Source organism: Zonotrichia albicollis, chromosome 30, assembly GCF_047830755.1.
Source record: "Zonotrichia albicollis isolate bZonAlb1 chromosome 30, bZonAlb1.hap1, whole genome shotgun sequence".
Lineage (NCBI taxonomy): Eukaryota > Metazoa > Chordata > Aves > Passeriformes > Passerellidae > Zonotrichia > Zonotrichia albicollis.
The window spans coordinates 4,896,251-4,913,400 of NC_133848.1; the positions used below are offsets into that span (position 1 = coordinate 4,896,251).

The 17,150-nt window shown below is 61.7% G+C and overlaps 5 protein-coding genes across 7 annotated transcripts; 3 read left to right on the plus strand and 2 right to left on the minus strand.

The window, feature by feature from the left end:
• Nucleotides 1-179: 179 nt before the first annotated feature.
• LOC141725491 (cyclic AMP-responsive element-binding protein 3-like protein 4) lies at nucleotides 180-3,539 on the plus strand. The gene is made up of 8 exons (XM_074529203.1): nucleotides 180-361; nucleotides 462-659; nucleotides 1,832-1,909; nucleotides 1,992-2,098; nucleotides 2,197-2,265; nucleotides 2,715-2,790; nucleotides 2,865-2,955; nucleotides 3,064-3,539. The coding sequence occupies exons 1-8, from the start codon at nucleotides 257-259 to the stop codon at nucleotides 3,282-3,284; spliced, it is 945 nt and encodes a 314-aa protein (XP_074385304.1). The 5' UTR covers nucleotides 180-256; the 3' UTR covers nucleotides 3,285-3,539.
• On the minus strand, nucleotides 3,454-5,810 carry JTB (jumping translocation breakpoint). Its single transcript, XM_074529214.1, has 5 exons — nucleotides 5,621-5,810; nucleotides 5,497-5,537; nucleotides 5,139-5,224; nucleotides 4,976-5,055; nucleotides 3,454-3,876 (listed from the first exon to the last, which is right to left on the minus strand). Exons 1-5 carry the CDS (start codon nucleotides 5,668-5,670, stop codon nucleotides 3,720-3,722), a joined length of 414 nt encoding a protein of 137 aa, XP_074385315.1. The 5' UTR covers nucleotides 5,671-5,810; the 3' UTR covers nucleotides 3,454-3,719.
• An 81-nt stretch (nucleotides 5,811-5,891) lies between these two features.
• On the minus strand, nucleotides 5,892-8,921 carry RAB13 (RAB13, member RAS oncogene family). 2 transcript variants are annotated; one of them, XM_074529196.1, is made up of 8 exons: nucleotides 8,510-8,921; nucleotides 7,693-7,753; nucleotides 7,533-7,593; nucleotides 7,356-7,433; nucleotides 7,179-7,268; nucleotides 6,805-6,832; nucleotides 6,640-6,690; nucleotides 5,892-6,558 (listed from the first exon to the last, which is right to left on the minus strand). In XM_074529196.1, the coding sequence occupies exons 1-8, from the start codon at nucleotides 8,631-8,633 to the stop codon at nucleotides 5,978-5,980; spliced, it is 1,074 nt and encodes a 357-aa protein (XP_074385297.1). In that variant the 5' UTR covers nucleotides 8,634-8,921; the 3' UTR covers nucleotides 5,892-5,977. The 2 variants fall into 2 exon arrangements, with proteins under 2 accessions (XP_074385297.1, XP_074385298.1); XM_074529197.1 differs by having other exon boundaries at nucleotides 6,349-6,558; nucleotides 6,805-6,870; nucleotides 8,510-8,727.
• A 123-nt stretch (nucleotides 8,922-9,044) lies between these two features.
• RPS27 (ribosomal protein S27) lies at nucleotides 9,045-10,467 on the plus strand. Its single transcript, XM_074529219.1, has 4 exons — nucleotides 9,045-9,184; nucleotides 9,445-9,553; nucleotides 9,825-9,935; nucleotides 10,343-10,467. Exons 1-4 carry the CDS (start codon nucleotides 9,179-9,181, stop codon nucleotides 10,369-10,371), a joined length of 255 nt encoding a protein of 84 aa, XP_074385320.1. The 5' UTR covers nucleotides 9,045-9,178; the 3' UTR covers nucleotides 10,372-10,467.
• Nucleotides 10,468-11,035: 568 nt separating this feature from the next.
• Nucleotides 11,036-16,939, plus strand: CTSS (cathepsin S). Of its 2 annotated transcripts, none has more exons than XM_074529201.1 (8): nucleotides 11,036-11,202; nucleotides 11,479-11,744; nucleotides 11,946-12,065; nucleotides 12,568-12,723; nucleotides 12,795-13,019; nucleotides 14,638-14,803; nucleotides 15,592-15,694; nucleotides 16,665-16,939. In XM_074529201.1, exons 2-8 carry the CDS (start codon nucleotides 11,619-11,621, stop codon nucleotides 16,762-16,764), a joined length of 996 nt encoding a protein of 331 aa, XP_074385302.1. In that variant the 5' UTR covers nucleotides 11,036-11,202; nucleotides 11,479-11,618; the 3' UTR covers nucleotides 16,765-16,939. The 2 variants fall into 2 exon arrangements, with proteins under 2 accessions (XP_074385302.1, XP_074385301.1); XM_074529200.1 differs by having other exon boundaries at nucleotides 11,037-11,202; nucleotides 11,554-11,744; nucleotides 16,665-16,937.
• Nucleotides 16,940-17,150: the final 211 nt, after the last annotated feature.

The window sequence follows — 17,150 nt, forward strand, 5'->3', positions numbered from 1 at the left end:
GGTACCGGGGCAGCCGCACCCCTCCGGTACCCCCGATGTCCCGGTAGCGCGGCCGGAGCCCTGAGCCCCGCGGGGGGAGGGATGATCCCGGCCCTTCCCGGCACGGGGCGGGACTTGGCCGCGTTCCCCGGGATCCCGGAGATCCTGGTGCCCGGCGCCGGCACCGGGCGGAGGCGGCGGCACCACCGGGGACCGGGGGACCCGCAGGGGGTTCATCCCCGGGGCTCGGGGCACGAGGGATCCCCAGGGAACCCCAATGGAGGCACCGGAGCTCCCGGAGCCCGACGGGCTCTTCCCGGATCCCGCCTCGCTCCCGGTGCCGGTGCTGGGCTTCCAGATCTTGACGCTCCCGGAGGATGATGTGAGTGGGGGCGGGAGGGGCGCGGGCGGGCAGGACCCCCCCGGGGACCCCGGGATGTCGCGGGGGTCCCGTCACGGACCCCGGCCCGGTGTCCCCACAGGGCAGCGGCACAGAGGAGCTGCTGGGGCTGACGGTGAACCCCGACATCGCCTGCGGGCTCGGCACCGGGCCGGAGCCGCCCCGGCCCGAGGGGCCCCCGCCGGTGCTGCTGGAGGTGGTTTGTGACCTCAGCGCGCCCCTGCACCCCTCGCTGCTCCCCGGCGTGCAGCTGGCCCCGCAGCCCGACCCCCAGCCCGCGGTGAGTGCCTGCACCCCCAGCTCACACCCGGAACCCCCAGCTTGCCCCCAGACCCCCCCAATTCAGTCCCTGACCCTCCAGTTCAGTCTCGGACCCCCCCAGTTCACCCTCGGACCCCTCTCCAGTTCACTCTCGGTCCCCCCAGTTCGACTCTGGATCTCCACAGCTCATCCCTGGACCCCCCCAGTTCGCCCCTGGACCCTCCCAGTTCACTGCCGGACCCTCCCAGTTCATCTCCAGATCTCCCAGTTTGCTCCCAGTCCCCTCATTTCACCCCCAGACCCCCTCAGCTCATCCCCAGATCCCCAGCTCACCCTCGGACCCCCCCCCCCCCCCCAGTTCACTCTCGGTCCCCCCAGTTCGACTCCGGGCCTCCCCAGCTCATCCCCGGATCCCCCAGTTTGCTCCCAGTGCTCCCAGTTCGCCCCCAGATCCCCCAGTTCACTCCCGGACCCCCCCAGTTCATCCCCGGACCCCCCAGTTCACCCCTAGACCTCCCCAGATCCCCCAGTTCGCCCCCAGACCCCTCCAGCTCACCCCCAGACACCCCCAGTTCATCCCCAGACCTCCTCAGCTCATCTCCAGATCCCCCAGCTCCCACCCGGAGCCCCCAGTTCACTCCCCGACCCCTCCAAGTTTGCCCCTGGACCCCCCCAGTTCACCCCCAGACTCCCCCAGTTCACTCCTGGACCCCCGCCCAGTTTGCCCCAGTCCCCACAGTTCACTCCCAGACCCCCCCCCAGCTCACCCTAGTCCCCCCCAGTTCACCCCGAGTCCCCCCAGTTTGTCCCCAGACCTCCCCAGCTGATCCCCTGGACCCCCCCAGTTCACTCCAGTCCCCCCAGCTCACCCTCGGACTCCCCCCCAGTTCACTCTCGGACCCCCCAGCTCACCCCCAGACCTCCCCAGTTCACTCCCAGCTCCCCCAGTTCACCTCCAGACCCCCCAAGTTCCCTCCCAGACCCCCCCAGTTCGACCCCAGACCTCCCAGTTCACCCCCAGACCTCCCCAGCTCATCCCCAGACCCCCTCAGTTCACTCCTGGACCCCCCCACTTTACCCCAGTTCGCCCCCAGTCCCTCCAGTTCACCCCCAGATTCCCCCAGCTCACCCCAGTTCCCCCCAGTCCCCCCAGTTTACCCCCATTCCCCCCATTCCCCCCGTGTCGCGCAGCTCCGGCTGACGGAGGAGGAGCAGCGGCTGCTGGCACAGGAGGGGGTGACCCTGCCCGGGGCGCTGCCCCTCACCCAGGTACGGCCGGGGGGCACACGGGGGGCTCGGTGGCACCGGGGGGGGGGGGAGGGGGCACAGCAGTGACCCCTCGGTGCCCCAGGCCCAGGAGCGGCTCCTGAAAAAGGTGCGGAGAAAGATCCGGAACAAACAATCGGCGCAGGACAGCCGGAGGAGGAAGAAGGAATACCTGGACGAGCTGGAGAGCAGGTGGGGTCCCGGTTATCCCGACATTCCCGTTATCCCGGCGTTCCCGTTATCCCGGTGTGCCCCTTTCCCGGTCATTGTCCCTCTGTCTGTCCGGGCAGGGCGGCCGCGTGCTCGGCACTGAACCAGGAGCTGCGGAAAAAGGTGCAGGAGCTGGAAACGAGCAACGGGTGAGCACCGGGATGGGGCACTGGGATGGGCACGGAGCCAGGATGGGGCACCAGGATGGGCATGGAGCACCAGGAAGGGCACCGAGATGGGCATGGAGCCAGGATGGGGCACCAGGATGGGCACAGAGCCGGGAAGGGGCACCGGGAAGGGCATGGGGCACCAGGAAGGGGCACTGGGATGGGCACGGAGCCAGGAAGGGGCACCGGGATGGGGCACCGGGATGGGCACGGAGCCAGGATGGGCATGGAGCCGGGATGGGCACAGACCACTGGGATGGGGCACCGGGATGGGCACGGAGCTGGGATGGGGCACTGGAAAGGGCATGGGGCACCAGGAAGGGGCACCGGGAAGGGGCACCGGGATGGGCACGGAACCGGGATGGAGGACCAGGATGGGGCACCGGGATGGGGCACCGGGATGGACACGGAGCTGACCCCCGTTCCCGCAGGTCTCTCCTGCGGCAGCTCCAGGCGCTGATCAAGGAAACCTCCACCAAGCCCGCTCAGACCGGCACCTGTGTCCTGGTACGGCCCCTCCGGGACCCTCCCGGTTCCTCCCGGTCCCGCTCCGGGGCTCACGGCTCCCGTCCCTCCCGCAGATCCTGTTCCTGTCGCTGGGGCTGATCCTGCTGCCCAGCTCCAGCCCGTTCCGCCGGGACGGAAACCGGGACGGCCTCGGGCCCACCGGAGGTAACGGGAGCACCGGGAGGGGGGGCGGGAATGGCCTGAAGTAACGGGAGCACCGGGATGGGAACCGGGACAGCCCCTCCCGCCCCATCGGTGTCCCCGTTCCCGCAGTGATCTCCAGGAACATCCTGACGAGGCGGGAACCGGGAGCGGCCGCGGAATTCCCGTTCCCCCGGTGGATGTCGGGGCCAGAGCCGGGACCGGGAGCGGAGGACGGAGCCGGGGAGGGGCCTGGGGATGGAATTCCCGCCCTCCAAAGGGATCCGGGCACCAATTCCTCCAGGCAGGACGCGGGGACAGGAGGGACACGGGGACACGGGGATGAGATGTGATGGGGGAACGTTCCAGAATAAACCTGAACTGTGTTTGCACCCCATGGAATGTCGGGGGGACCTCCAAAGGCCAAACATGGATTGGGATTTATTCCACATTTCAACCCCCTGGGGACCCTCAGCCCTGGAATAAATGGGGATCCCCCCAAGAAAACAACCACAGCCTCACTCCAAGAACCATGACCAGGATTTATTCCACATCCCTCTCCTGGAGGATGATCCCAGAGCAGATCCCGGTGCTGGGGGGCACGGCGATCCCCCCCAAAAGGACAAACCCAGGGATTTATTCCACACCCGCTCCAGGCGATGCCCTGGATGCTGCCCAGGGCAGATCCCAGCACGACTCCAGGTCCGGGCAGCAAAGCCGGGGCTGCCTCTCCTCCCAGCGCTCCGGGCCAGCGGAATTCCCGGCTCCGAGCCCTCGGGAGCCTCCGGCTAAATGGACTCGATCTGCTTGCGGACCTTCTCGAGCGCCCGCCGGTCCAGCACGCGCTGCCGCAGCACCACGAGCGCCGCTGCCGCCGCCGCCACGCCCAGAGCGGAGCCCACGAAGCGCCAGAAGCGCTGAGCCTCCAGCGCGGCCGAGCGGCAGCTGCGGCCCGGCCCGGGGGGATAATGAATGAATGAATGAATGGATGAATGGATGCTCCATCCATCACATGGGAATTCCCAGCCCCATCGCCTGCCCCGATCCCCCGGGAATTCCTGGTCCTGATCCCCCTGGAATTCCCAGCTCCAATGTCACAAGAATTCCCGGCCCTGATGGAATTCCCAGCACCGATCCCCCCGTTAATTCCCAGCCACGATCCTGGGATCTCCCAGCCCCAATCCCGGGATCTCCCGGTCCCAATACCCCGTTAATTCCCAGCTCCAATCCCGCTAATTCCCAACCCCGATCCCGTTAATTCCTGGCCCCGATCCCCCGTTAATTCCCAGCCCCGATCCCGTTAATTCCCAGCTCTGATCCCCGTTAATTCCCAGCTCCCATCCCGTTCATTCCCAGCCCCGATCCCGTTAATTCCCAGCTCCGATCCCCCGTTAATTCCCAGCCCTGATCCCGTTAATTCCCATCTCCGATCCCGTTAATTCCCAGCCCTGATCCCCCGTTAATTCCCAGCCCCGATCCCGTTAATTCCCAGCTCCGATCCCGTTAATTCCCAACCCTTATCCCGTTAATTCCCAGCCCCAATCCCCCGTTAATTCCCAGCTCCAATCCCGTTAATTCCCAGCCCTGATCCCCCGTTAATTCCCAGCCCCGATCCCGTTAATTCCCAGCTCCGATCCCGTTAATTCCCAACCCTTATCCCGTTAATTCCCAGCCCCAATCCCCCGTTAATTCCCAGCTCCAATCCCGTTAATTCCCAGCCCCGATCCCCCGTTAATTCCCAGCCCCAATCCCCGTTAATTCCCAGCCCCGATCCCCGTTAACTCCCAGCCCCGATCCCCGTTAACTCCCAGCCCCGATCCCGTTAATTCCCAGCCCCGATCCCCCGTTAATTCCCAGCTCCGATCCCGTTAATTCCCAGCCCCAATCCCCCGTTCATTCCCAGCCCCAATCCCCCGTTAATTCCCAGCCCCGATCCCCGTTAATTCCCAGCCCCGATCCCGTTAATTCCCAGCTCCAATCCCGTTAATTCCCAGCTCCGTTCCCGTTAATTCCCGGCCCCAATCCCGTTCATTCCCGGCCCCACCTCTTGTACTCATCCCGGTGGGACGAGGCGCAGTTGATCTTCTCGATGAAGCCGGTGGGGCCGCACGCCGGGATCGTTTTCTGCCAACGGGGGCACGGAGGGCTCGGTCACGGGGAGAACCCCGGGATAACGGGGGGACCCGAGCCCGGGGAGCCGCACTCACCATCTCGAAGCCGGAGCACCGCGTGCACTCCTGGGCAACCACGAACTGCTCCACTCGCCAGCACGGCGTGGCCACCGCGGGGCTCGCTGCGGGGCGGGGGAATCGCGTTACCGGGAACCGGCGGGGAGCGCCCCGGTACCGGACAGAGCCCCGGAGCCCGCTACCGGACAGATCCGTCCGTGTCCAGCCTCACAGCCCCGGATCTATCCCGGTCCGAGCCCCTCGGACCCCAGACCGAGCCCCCCGGACCTCGGACCGAGCCCCCGGAACTGAACCGAGCTCCGGGATCAGACCGAGCCCCCCGGGACCAGACCGAGCCCCCCGAGACCGTCCCAAACGCCGGTCCTGCCCTGCTCACCGGGCCGCTCCTCGCTCGCCGCCGCCGCCGACGCCGCCGGGCTGTGGGCACAGAGGAGCTGCCGTGAGGGCCCATCACCGGGCCAGTCCCTTCCACCCCCCGGTCTCCCCAGTTCCCCGCTCACCGCAGCCCACTCAGCACCGCCAGCAGCACCGCGAGGCCGCCGGGCCCCATCGGGGCGGCGGGATCCGCGGGAAAGCCCAGGAACCCCCGCGATCCTCCGAGATCTACCGGGAACTACCGGGCCCGGCCCCGCCGCGACGGCGGCGCCGCCATGTTGGAACTGCCGGGGGTGCCGGGAGGGGAAGGGCGGGGCCTGGAGGCTCAGCCAATGGGAGAGAGAGGCGTGACTGGAAGGTCGCAAAAGGGGCGTGGCTTGACCATATCGGGCACCGCTTAATTTATGAGGGGCGTGATTTCAGTTTAATTAGGGGCGGGGATATGCGGATATGATTGGGCGTGGCTTGAGCGTAGGCGTGGTTCAAATCCAAGTTTGGTGTTGTGGGCGTGGCTCTGGACGTAGGCGTGGTTCAAATCCAAGTTTGGTGTTGTGGGCGTGGCTTGAGCGTGGGCGTGGTTCAAATCCAAGTTTGGTGTTGTGGGCGTGGCTTGGGCGCGGCCTCGCCGCCGCTCGTCCCGGTCCGGGTCCCGATCGCAATTTTGATCTCGATCCCGTCTCCAATCCCGATACCGGTCCCGGTCCCTGTCCCGATTCCGGTCGCGACCCCGATCCGGGTCCCGGATCCCGGTCCCGTCTCCAGTCCCGATCCTGATCGCAATCCCGCTCCCGACCGCGACCCCAACCCCGTTCCGCTCCCTCCAAACCCCCATCAAAGAGACTCCGGAGCCGGGACAAGGCACAGCGGGGCTTTATGGCACAAGGAGAGAGGGGGGCAGCCCCAAATCCCCCCAGATTCCCCCCCAGATCCCTCCGGAGAGGCGCCCGCGCTGCCCCGGGGGTCTCGGGGAGCTCCCGAGCCCCTACCCCAGGGAGCACCTCCCGCCGGCCTTCCGGGGGGCGCCGGGCTCCAGCAGGGCCCTGCTGCTGCTGCTGCCGGGGGGCTGCGGAGAGAGTGGGGGGTCAGGGGGGCGCAGGGGGGGTCCCTGGGCTGCCCCCCACCCCCAAATCCCGGCCCCACTCACGGCTTTGCTGAAGGATTTGTGCAGGATGTCCCGTGCCAGCGTGCAGAAAGCCTGCGGGGACAGGGGCTGCTCAGAGGGGGGGCAGTGCCTGGGGACCCTCCGGGAGGAAGGAGGGACTCCCATCCCGGCAAATTTGGGGGTGCAGTCCCAGGGACCCCCCCTCACCTCCTCCACGTTCTGGCTGGACTTGGCGCTGGTCTCGAAGAAGCGAATCCCGTGTTCCTTGGCCAGCTGAGGCACCGTGACCCTCCTGTGATCCCCTCGCAGCCCCTCCAGCCCCCTGGGACCCCCTCCAATCCCACTAACCCCTCCCCAAACCCCCTGGGACCCCCCCCCAATCCAAATAACACCCCCCAACCCTCCTGTGACCCCCAATTCCCATGGAGCCCCCATAGACTCCTCCAGTGTGTCCCCAGAGCCCCCCAGCCCCAAAGCCGCCTCCAGACCCTCCAATCCCACAAAACCCCCCCAGTTCCACCCCCAGGGACCCCCCAGCACCCCTAATTCCCTCCCAGCCCCCTCCCCGAGCCCCCTCCCACCTTCTCGGCCGCGTCCCGCTGCACTTTCCTCCTCCCCTCCATGTCGCACTTGTTGCCCAGGAGGAGCCGCTCCACCCCGGCCGAGGCGTTCTGGGGACAGGAGAGGGAAACACGGGCAGGACCCCCGCGACCCCCACCCAATTCCCCCCCCTCCCTCCCCAGAATCCCCCCACCCACCTCCTTGATGCTTTTCATCCAGTTCTGGATGTTCTCGAAGGATTTCTCGTCCGTGATGTCGTACACCAGGACGATGCCCTGGAGGGGATCGGGGGTCACAGGGGGGGTCGGGACCCCCTGCCCGCGGTTTTGGGATGGGGTCCCGACCCCCCCCGGGCTGCAGCCCCCTCCCCGTACCACGGCTCCGCGGTAATAGGCCGTGGTGATGGTTTTGAAGCGTTCCTGTCCCGCCGTGTCCCTGCGGAAACGGGGCGGGTTTGGGGATTTTGGGGGAATTTTTTTGGGGGGATTTTGGGGGTCTCCAACCTTCCCTGAGCATCCCTCATCCCCGACTCACCAGACCTGCAGCTTGATCTTCTTCCCATCGATATCCACAGTGCGGATCTTGAAGTCGATGCCTGGGGGAAAGGGAGAGGGGCACTGGGAGCAGAACCAGTCCCCTCCCAGTGCTCCCAGTGCTCGCAGCGCCGGCATTCCGGCGCCCAGGAACCATCTGGCTCTCCGGGAAAGGGGAGGGCAAAATCCGGGAGGGGAATCCCGGGGCATTCCGGGGTGGAGGTTCCCGGGAAGAACCCGGTGGGCTCCCGGTGGGGGGTTCCGGTGAGTTCCAGCGTGGGGGTCCCGGGGATTTTGGGGTGGGGGTTCCTGCTGAGTGCCCGGTGAATCCCGGGATGGAGGTGCCGGGACAGAGAGATATGGGAGGGGTCCCGCGGGGATTTTAGAGAGGGGAGGTACCGGTGAATCCCGGGATGGGGGTTCCGGTGAATCCCGGGATGGGGTCCCGGTGGGTTCCGGGACAGAGGAATCTGGGAGGAGTCCCGGGGGGATTTCGGTGAGGAGGGGGTCCCGGTGAATCCCGGGATGGGGGTCCCGGGGTGGAAGCATCTGGGAAAGGTCCTTGAGTGACTTCAGAGAGGGGGGGTCCCGGTGAATCCCGGTTGGGGGATCCCAGAGGGGTCCCACGATTGGAGTCCCGAACAATCCCGGTGGGTCCCGTTGGGAGGTCCCGGTGAATCCCGGAGGTTCCCACTTGGGGAGGGTCTCGAGGGAAGTCTCGGACAATCCCGGTGGGTCCCGGTTTGGCGGGTGCCGGTAAATCCCGGTGGGTCCCCATTAGGGGGGTCCCGGGGGGGTCCCGAGGGGGTCTCACTCACCGATGGTGGAGATGTAGGTGCTGCTGAAGTTGTCCTCGGCAAAGCGGATGACGAGGCAGGTCTTGCCCACGCCGCTGTCCCCGATCAGCAGCAGCTTGAAGAGGTGGTCGTAGGCCTTGGCCATGGCCCCCGCCACCGCCCGCCGCCACCGGGACCGGGCCGGCCCCCCCGGGCGGGGCCTGGCTGCAGCCCCGCCTCCCGTTGTGACGCCACGCCCATATGACGTCACCAAATCGGTACTCTTACGTCACTACACCGATATGCCACTCCCAAAATGGCGCTAGCGCCACCATCCCAAGATGGCAGCGGTTCAATGACCTTCTCAAAATGGCGGACGGCCATGAAGGCCTCCCCAAGATGGCGACAACACAAGGACCATCAAAATGGCGGAAACACGAACGACCTGACAATGAGGCCCCTTCCTAAATTCCGACAGTCTAAAGGATCTCCCCAAATGGCGGCAATGGGGGAGCCTTAGTCAAAGTGACACAACTTTAACGACCGTCCCAAAAGGCTGCTAAGTGAGCGACCTTCCCAAAATGGCGTCAGCACCGCCGCCACAGCCCAACTATGGCACCGCCCCACTTCCGCCCCTGGGGCCACCCCGCAACGGAAATGGCGATGCGGAGCTAAGCCCATCCCTTTCCGGCCCCTCACGCCGCCGCCGCCATGCCTGTGAGTGCGGCCCGACCCTGCCCGGGCTCCACCGCCCTTCGGCCGCCCCGGGACCGCGCCCGGCGGGGCCAGCGAGGGGCGGGAGGGCGCGGGGAAGGCGCAGGGAGGGCGGCAGGGCCGGGGGCGCGCGGGGCGCTGAGGGCGAGGAGCGCGAACGGGGGAGCCCCAAGATGGCGGCAGCGGCGTGAGGGGACGGAGGGTGGGGGGAGCGGGAGCGATCGCGGTGCGCCCAGGACTGACCGATCCCGGTGTGCCCACAGCTCGCCAAGGACCTGTTGCATCCGTCTCCCGAGGAGGAGAAGCGCAAGCATAAGAAGAAGCGGCTGGTGCAGAGCCCCAACTCGTATTTCATGGACGTCAAGTGCCCCGGTGGGCATCGAGGGTCTCCCTGTGTCTCGCTGTTGTCTCCGCTCTCTCTTCGCCCTTCCATGTGTTTATTTCTCTGTGTCCCGCCGTCTCTTCGTGTTTTTCCCCGTTTCCCACCGGGCTCTCCCTCCGTGTCCTTCCCGGTATCCCCCTTTCGTGTTCCTTCACGCGTTTCCTGCCCTGTCCCATTTTCCCTCCGCGTCTCTCCACGTGTCCCGGTCCCCCTGCCCTTGTCCCCCCCGGTAACTCCGCTGTCCCCACGCTGTCCCCGCAGGCTGTTACAAGATCACGACCGTGTTCAGCCATGCCCAGACCGTGGTGCTCTGCGTGGGCTGCTCCACGGTGCTGTGCCAGCCCACGGGGGGCAAGGCCCGGCTCACCGAGGGTGGGTATCCCGAGGGGGCTTTGGGAATACCGAAGGTGGGAGGGGATGGAGGAATTTGGGGCTGCTCTATGGGGAGGTGCCACCCAAGGAGGGCTTGGGGGGATCTGGGGATGTTTGGGGTGGGGGGCAGCGTGTGGAGGGTTTTGGGACCCTGGGATGGGATGGTATCTGCTTGGGGTGGGGGGATTTGGGATCCCAGGGGGGATTTGGGATGTCAGCGGGACTGATTCCCCCCTCAGCAGAGTTTTGGGATTCTGGTGGAGGGTTGCAATGCCAAGGAGAGGTTTGGAATTTTGGCTGTTTTGGGAGCATTCACCAGCAGAATTCCCCAGAATTCGGGTTGGGAGAGTTGGAATTCCCGTTCCCAGAGGGATGCAGCATTGCCAGGTCTGTGTTTGCTCCCCCAGGCTGCTCGTTCCGGCGGAAGCAGCACTGAGGCAGCCGGGATGCCACGGAGACACACGGGAATTCCGCCCTGTCCCTGTCGCCCCCTCCGCTTCCCGCTAATAAATTTTGGATAAAATACCCAAAATGAGTCAGGTCTGGTTCTTGACTGCAGGGACACAGCGGGGTTTGGGGATGTGGGGAGGGAATTCCTTCCTGGGAGGTGTCCCTGCTGTCCCTTCCCAAAGCATTCCATGATTCTCAATCCAGGTGGTGCCACCACCACCCTGGGGTGGGACAAATCTCCTTGCTGTCCTTGTGGGGATGCTCAATTGGGAATTGCACCTGGATAAACCTTTTCTGTCTGTGGTTTAACTGGAAGAACTGGGAATATCCATGTCTCCTGCTCCCCTTGCTGATCCTAACATGGATCAGTGCTCTGATCCTAATGTGGATCCTCTTTTCCCATCTGGAGGGGAATAACCAGGATGTTTTGCCCAGATCTGGCTCTGGTGGGGTGAACTGGGGGCTCAGCTCTCCCCATTCCCACCTGGAGCTCCCCAAACCCACTCCGAGCTGTGACCCCGCTCTCACCCTGCATTTTTGGGGTGCTGAAACAACAAACCCTCCCTCCCTCCCTGGGTGTTTTCTGGAACCTCTCGCCCTGCCGGCCCCTCAGAGCTGAACTGAAATTGAAATTTGGACTTTCGGTTCCTCGTTCCCTCATTTCCTGGCTCGTGATTTCTCCCCACGGCGCCGCTGCCCCGTGCCCCAAATCCCAGCAGTGCCGGCGCCGGGAACGCTCCGGATCCGAGCCCAAATCCCCAGATCCCCTCCCCAGCCCCTCCTGGAGGTCGGAGCCGGCCCGGAGCAGCTTCTGGAGGTAATTTGGGCGGCTTTGATGTTTTAATCCCCGCCCCAGGAGCCCTTGGAGGAAGTAAAACTCGGGGACAAGTGGATTTATGGGGGTTTAGGGTCTGTTTTATCCCAAACCTCCACCTGGATTGTGGGATTGTCGGTGTATCCCATGCTGGGGGGCACTGCTTGGGTAAAACCAGGGAATTTGGGGATTTTTGGGCATGGATTTGTCCCAGCAGCTCGGATGTGTCCTGGCCTGTCCTCACGGACACCAGGCTGGCTCCGGGATTCTCCCCTGCAGGGAATTTTGTGCTGCGTGTCCGGGCGGGCCGGTGGCACCACCAGGTCACCGGGGTGTTGTCACCTCCCTGCCCAGACCGGATTTGTCACCGAGGGGTCAATCCCGGCTCTGAGCCCTCGGCTCCTGCTCCGAATCCCGGGATGGAGCCGCTGGCTCCCGCCGCCCTCCTGGCCCTGCTGGTGCTGGCCCTGGGACAGCCCGACCCCGCGCTGGACCGGCACTGGGAGCTCTGGAAAAAATCCTACGGCAAGGAATATCACCCCCAGGTGGGAATGTGATAGGATGGGAGTTGGGAATGTCCTGGGAATATCCCAGGATTTTGGATAAGATCCGATGGCGTTCTGAGCGCAGCCGCTCCCCAGGGATGACCCAGCTGGGGCTCCCAACGGCTTTTACTGGGATGAACTGGGCTGGGATGGCTCTGGAGGGGCTGTCCCGGCTCTGACAGGGCCCTGCTGGGATTGCAGGAGGATTTGCTCCGTCGCCTGACGTGGGAGAAGAACCTGTGGCTGGTGACCCTCCACAACCTGGAGCACTCGCTGGGGCTCCGCTCCTACACGCTGGGCATGAACCACCTGGGGGACATGGTGGGTGCTGGCAGCGGTTCCAGCCCTCTGGAATTGCCCTGGAGGGGGACTGAACCTGGATCTTGGTGGGTCTGGGGTGGGAAAGCTCCTGACACCCCCCTCAGCCCGTCCCGGTGGGATCCAGCAGCCAGGGACAGGGATTCTGTGAGGAAAGAGCTCCTTGGGTGGGATTTGGGACACACCGGAGCTGTCTGGAATTCTGTGAGGAATTCCGTGAGGAAAGAACTCCCTGGGGTGGGGTTTGGGGCACACAGGAGCTGTCCTGGTCATTTGGGATTTTTATGGATCATCCCAAATTTGCGGGGGGGTTATGACCCATTTTCCAGCGATTTGGGGAGCTGGGGCTGAGCTTTTCCTTTTCTGATTAAACTCTGGAAATTAAATGGAAAAACAAGGAGTTGAGGATCCCCCACAGCCAATTCCACCTCAGAAATCCCGCACCACCCTCATATGGGGCTGACACAGAGCAGGAATCACCCTCTGGGATTCTCCTTCCCCCCAGACCAGCGAGGAGGTGGCGGCTTTGCTGACGGGGCTCCAGCTCCGTCCCCGTCCCCGTGGGAATTCTGCATTCCCAGCCCGACCCCGGCCTGTTGGGGACATCCCCGAGGCTCTGGACTGGCGGGACAAGGGCTGTGTGACCGAGGTGAAGAACCAGGTGAGCCTCACCCCGGGATCCTCCCTCTGCTCCCCACGGCAGCTCCTGAGCCTCTCCCGCCTCCTTCGCAGGGCGCCTGCGGATCCTGCTGGGCCTTCAGCGCCGTGGGAGCGCTGGAGGCGCAGCTGAAGCTGAAAACCGGGAATTTGGTGTCCCTGAGCGTCCAGAACCTGGTGGATTGCTCCGGGATGTACGGGAACAAGGGCTGTGCCGGCGGGTTCATGACGGAGGCGTTCCAGTACATCATCGACAACGGCGGCATCGAGTCCGAGGAGTCCTATCCCTACACGGCTCAGGTGGGCCTGGAAAACCTCTTTTCCTGGAAAACTCATGGAAACCTCACCCTGTTCCTGTTTTCTTCCCTCTTCTCCAATCCAATTCCCCCTGCGTTGGTTTTCTGGTGGCACCTCAGGATCCAAAGCCAGGCCAGGAACTTTGGGATTGTTTGGAGGGGAATGACTGGACCAGGAGCTGGAATTCCTACCTGGTTATTTCACCATTTCTTAAGCAACGAGCTGGAGGGGAGGGGAAAATGGGTCAGGAGCCTCCTGAAAACACGATCCCAGGAAATGGGTCAGAGCAACAACAGCTCAATCCAAGAAAAAGTGGGAATTGACTCTCCAAACGTGGAGCCACAGAGGGAAAAGCTGTTCCTGGGGTCTGGAGGGAATGAGAAGCATCTGTGGATAGGGAGGACGAGGATGGAGGCTTCAGGGAAGAGGAGGATGAGGATGGAATCTTGTGCTGGATTTAGTTGGGATTGAGAAGGCGAACCAACCCCAGGATGGGGTTGGAATTTTGGATGTTTTTGAGGAAAAAGGACAGAGAATCCTGTGAGAAACAAACCAAGGATGGGGGAGGCAGGACTGGAGGGGCTTGGATGGGGGTCTGGGAACGCTCCTGGATCCCATGGGCTCATTCCCATTTCTTGGCTCATTCCCATTGCTTGGCTTGTTCCCATTTCCCGGCTGGTTCCCATTTGTTAGCTCGTTCCCATTTCCCGTCTAATTCCCGTTTCTTGCTGCTTTCCCATTTCTTGGCTCACTCCCATCTCCCAGCTCACTCCCGTTTCCCATCTCATTCCCATTTCCCGTCTCATTCCCATTTCCCAGCTCATTCCCGTTTCTCAGCTCACTCCCATTTCCCATCTCATTCCCATTTCCCAGTTCATTCCCGTTTCCCGGCTCGTTCCCATCTCCCACCTCATTCCTATTTCCCACCTGGTTCCCATTTCCCATCTCATTCCCATTTCCCACCTCATTCCCATTTCCTGGCTCATTCCCATTTCTTGGCTTGTTCCCGTTTTCTGGCTGGTTCCCATCTCTAGACTTGTTCCTATTCCTTGTCTCATCCCCGTTTCCCAGTTAATTCCCATTCCTTGGCTCGTTCTCGTTTCCTGTCTCGTTTCCGTTTCTCAGCTCATTCCTGTTTCCTGGTTTATTTCCATTTCCCATCTCCTTCCCATTTCCAATCTCCTTCCCATTTCCCACCTCATTCCCATTTCCTGCCTGGTTCCCGTTTCCCACATCATTCCTGTTTCCTACCTCATTCCTGGTTCCCATTTCCCGGTTCGTTCCCATTTCCCACCTCATTCCCATTTCCCACCTCATTCCCATTTCCCGGTTCATTCCCATTTCCTGGTTCATTCCCATTTCCCACCTCATTCCCATTTCCCGGTTCATTCCCATTTCCTGGTTCATTCCCATTTCCCACCTCATTCCCATTTCCCGGTTCATTCCCATTTCCTGGTTCATTCCCATTTCCCACCTCATTCCCATTTCCCGCCTCATTCCCATTTCCCGCCTCATTCCCATTTCCCGGTTCATTCCCATTTCCTGGTTCATTCCCATTTCCCGGCTCATTCCCATTTCCCACCTCATTCCCATTTCCCGTTTTTCCCCCGTTTCCCATCAGAACGGGACGTGCCACTACAACGCCTCCGCCCGCGCCGCCTCCTGCTCCCGCTATGTGGAGCTGCCCGAGGGCGACGAGGCCGCGCTCAGGGACGCCGTGGCCACCGTGGGCCCCGTGGCCGTGGCCATCGACGCCACCCGGCCCAGCTTCTTCCTCTACCGCTCCGGTGAGGCCTCCGGATTGGGCGGAATTCGGGGATTTTTGGGTTAATTCCTGGAGGGAGGCTGGAGTGGGATGGTCTTGAGGCCTTTAGGGCTCTTCCAACCTTCCAAATCCACTTTCTTTGCAGAATCCTTCCAACCTTCCAAATCCATCTTCTTCCTTTCCTTCCACAATCCTTCCAACATTCCAACAGAATCCTAACTTTCCAAATCCACCTTCTTCCTCTCCTTCCACAATCCTTCCAACGTTCCAACAGAATCCTTCTAACTTTCCAAATCCACCTTCTTCCTTTCTTTCCAGAATCCTTCCAACCTTCCAAATCCACCTTCTTCCTTCCTTTCTTTCCAGAATCCTTCCAACTTTCCAAATCCACCTTCTTCCTTTCTTTCACCCCAGAATCCTTCCAACTTTCCAAATCCGCCTTCTTCCTTTCTTTCCAGAATCCTTCCAACCTTCCAAATCCACCTTCTTCCTTTCTTTCACCCCAGAATCCTTCCAACTTTCCAAATCCACCTTCTTCCTTTCTTTCACCCCAGAATCCTTCCAACTTTCCAAATCCGCCTTCTTCCTTTCTTTCCAGAATCCTTCCAACCTTCCAAATCCACCTTCTTCCTTTCTTTCACCCCAGAATCCTTCCAACTTTCCAAATCCATCTTCTTCCTTTCTTTCGCCCCAGAATCCTTCCCTGGTGAGAGGGGTCGTTGGGAATTCGGGTGGGGTTTGGGAGGCTGGTGGTGAATTCCTGGAGGGAGGCTGGGATCCATTGGAATTCTGAATTTTCTCCCTCCCCAGGGGTGTTTGATGACCCCCAGTGCTCGCAGGTGGTGAACCACGGCGTGCTGGTGGTGGGATACGGCTCCCTGGAAAACAAGGAATATTGGCTGGTGAAGAACAGGTAAAAACCCTGAGCATCCACAGGGAATTCTGGAACATTCCCAGCTGGATGGAGACCCACAAAGAGTCCAAGTCCCAGCCCTGGACACCCCAAAACTCCCACCTTGTCCCTCAGGGCCTTGTCCAGGTGCTTCTTCACCCATGGGAGGGTTGGAACGATGATCCACAAGGTCCATTCTGGCCCAACCCACTCCATAATCCCAGGATTTTGTGTTTGGAGCTGCCCAAATCCGTGTGGATGTGGCACTTGGGAACACATTGCCATGGTGGTGGCCTTGGCAACCTTGGGGACAGTTGGATTTTGTGATTTCCGAGGACTTTTCCAACCCAAATTGTGGTGGTACCAGTTGTGAGTTTCTCTGGGTCTGGACTGGAGACATTTGAGGTGATATTTCATGCTGGGACTCAAGTGTCGATTATTTCTTATCAGTAAAACAATTTCACTATGGCGAGTTGGGCAGCAAGGCACAAAATGGCCAACAATCTCTTGTTCCAAGGTCTTTTAAGACTAAACTATCCAATTAAGAACTGACACCTACATTATTTCCCCTTTTAACCCAATAACTGATCCCAAAAAGCCCACAATGTGGATTTTCCCACCCAATTACAAAATGCCACCCAAACCCATGAAGAAGAAGGAAGAAGAAACCCAGGACGACCTTCCATCTTGCACACTAAAAATCCCAAAATTTAAATTTCTCACCAAGTGATACCTCTACACTACTCTCCATAATTTCCAACTTTTATGGATTTTAGTCTATCTTGAAGTTTAGAAAACTTTCTCCATGAATGAGGGTCAAAATCAGTGTTCCCCTGGGGGGTCATTGCACCCAAGAGCAAACAGAGAAATATTCCCTGTGGTGCCCTGGGTTTCCACACCAAATGGTTCCATGAATCTCAGGATTCTGGCACCTTCTCCTTTTAAAAAAAAATGAGGAATTTTCCCTGTTTTCTTCTCCCTGTTCCCAAAGCTGGGGCGTGCATTTCGGGGACGCCGGGTACATCCGCATGGCCCGCAACGCCTCCAACCTCTGCGGCATCGCCAGCTACGCCTCCTACCCGCTCATCTAGACCTGCTCTGGACCTGGTCTGGACCTGGTCTAGACCTGATCTAGACCTGATCTGCACCTGCACTCCAGGCGCCTCCCCAGGCTCCAGATTTCCATGGATTCCAGGGATTCCTCCTCTTCCAGGGTCGCTTTCCAGTGCTGGGCATCGTCTGGTGGTTGGATCTGTGGGTTGGGAGGGGATCCGGGGCGTGGGATGGGGGAATGTTGTTGGTAGGGATCCAGGGAGTTCTCTTTTTGGGGAGGAAAATTGGGGTTTTGGGAGTAAAATGGTGATTCCTGCAGGGATTGGTCACAGGGATAATAGGGATCAGATACTGGGATCACAGAGCATTGGGATCGGGTACAGGGATCACTGGGATCTTAGGGATCATTGGGATTGGGTGTCAG

Coding starts and splice junctions, on each gene's coding strand:
- LOC141725491 (XM_074529203.1), top strand. CDS start 257: ATGGAGGCACCGGAGCTCCCGGAGCCCGACGGGCTCTTCCCGGATCCC. Junction 2,791..2,864: donor AGACCGGCACCTGTGTCCTG/GTACGGCCCCTC, acceptor TCCCTCCCGCAG/ATCCTGTTCCTGTCGCTGGG. Junction 2,956..3,063: donor CGGCCTCGGGCCCACCGGAG/GTAACGGGAGCA, acceptor CCGTTCCCGCAG/TGATCTCCAGGAACATCCTG.
- JTB (XM_074529214.1), bottom strand. CDS start 5,670: ATGGGGCCCGGCGGCCTCGCGGTGCTGCTGGCGGTGCTGAGTGGGCTG. Junction 5,538..5,620: donor GCGGTGCTGAGTGGGCTGCG/GTGAGCGGGGAA, acceptor CTGTGCCCACAG/CCCGGCGGCGTCGGCGGCGG. Junction 5,225..5,496: donor GGCGAGCGAGGAGCGGCCCG/GTGAGCAGGGCA, acceptor CCCGCCCCGCAG/CGAGCCCCGCGGTGGCCACG.
- RAB13 (XM_074529196.1), bottom strand. CDS start 8,633: ATGGCCAAGGCCTACGACCACCTCTTCAAGCTGCTGCTGATCGGGGAC. Junction 7,754..8,509: donor CACCTACATCTCCACCATCG/GTGAGTGAGACC, acceptor CCTTTCCCCCAG/GCATCGACTTCAAGATCCGC. Junction 7,269..7,355: donor GGATGAAAAGCATCAAGGAG/GTGGGTGGGGGG, acceptor TCCTGTCCCCAG/AACGCCTCGGCCGGGGTGGA.
- RPS27 (XM_074529219.1), top strand. Junction 9,554..9,824: donor CATGGACGTCAAGTGCCCCG/GTGGGCATCGAG, acceptor CTGTCCCCGCAG/GCTGTTACAAGATCACGACC. Junction 9,936..10,342: donor CAAGGCCCGGCTCACCGAGG/GTGGGTATCCCG, acceptor TTGCTCCCCCAG/GCTGCTCGTTCCGGCGGAAG.
- CTSS (XM_074529201.1), top strand. CDS start 11,619: ATGGAGCCGCTGGCTCCCGCCGCCCTCCTGGCCCTGCTGGTGCTGGCC. Junction 12,066..12,567: donor TGAACCACCTGGGGGACATG/GTGGGTGCTGGC, acceptor CCTTCCCCCCAG/ACCAGCGAGGAGGTGGCGGC. Junction 14,804..15,591: donor CTTCTTCCTCTACCGCTCCG/GTGAGGCCTCCG, acceptor CTCCCTCCCCAG/GGGTGTTTGATGACCCCCAG.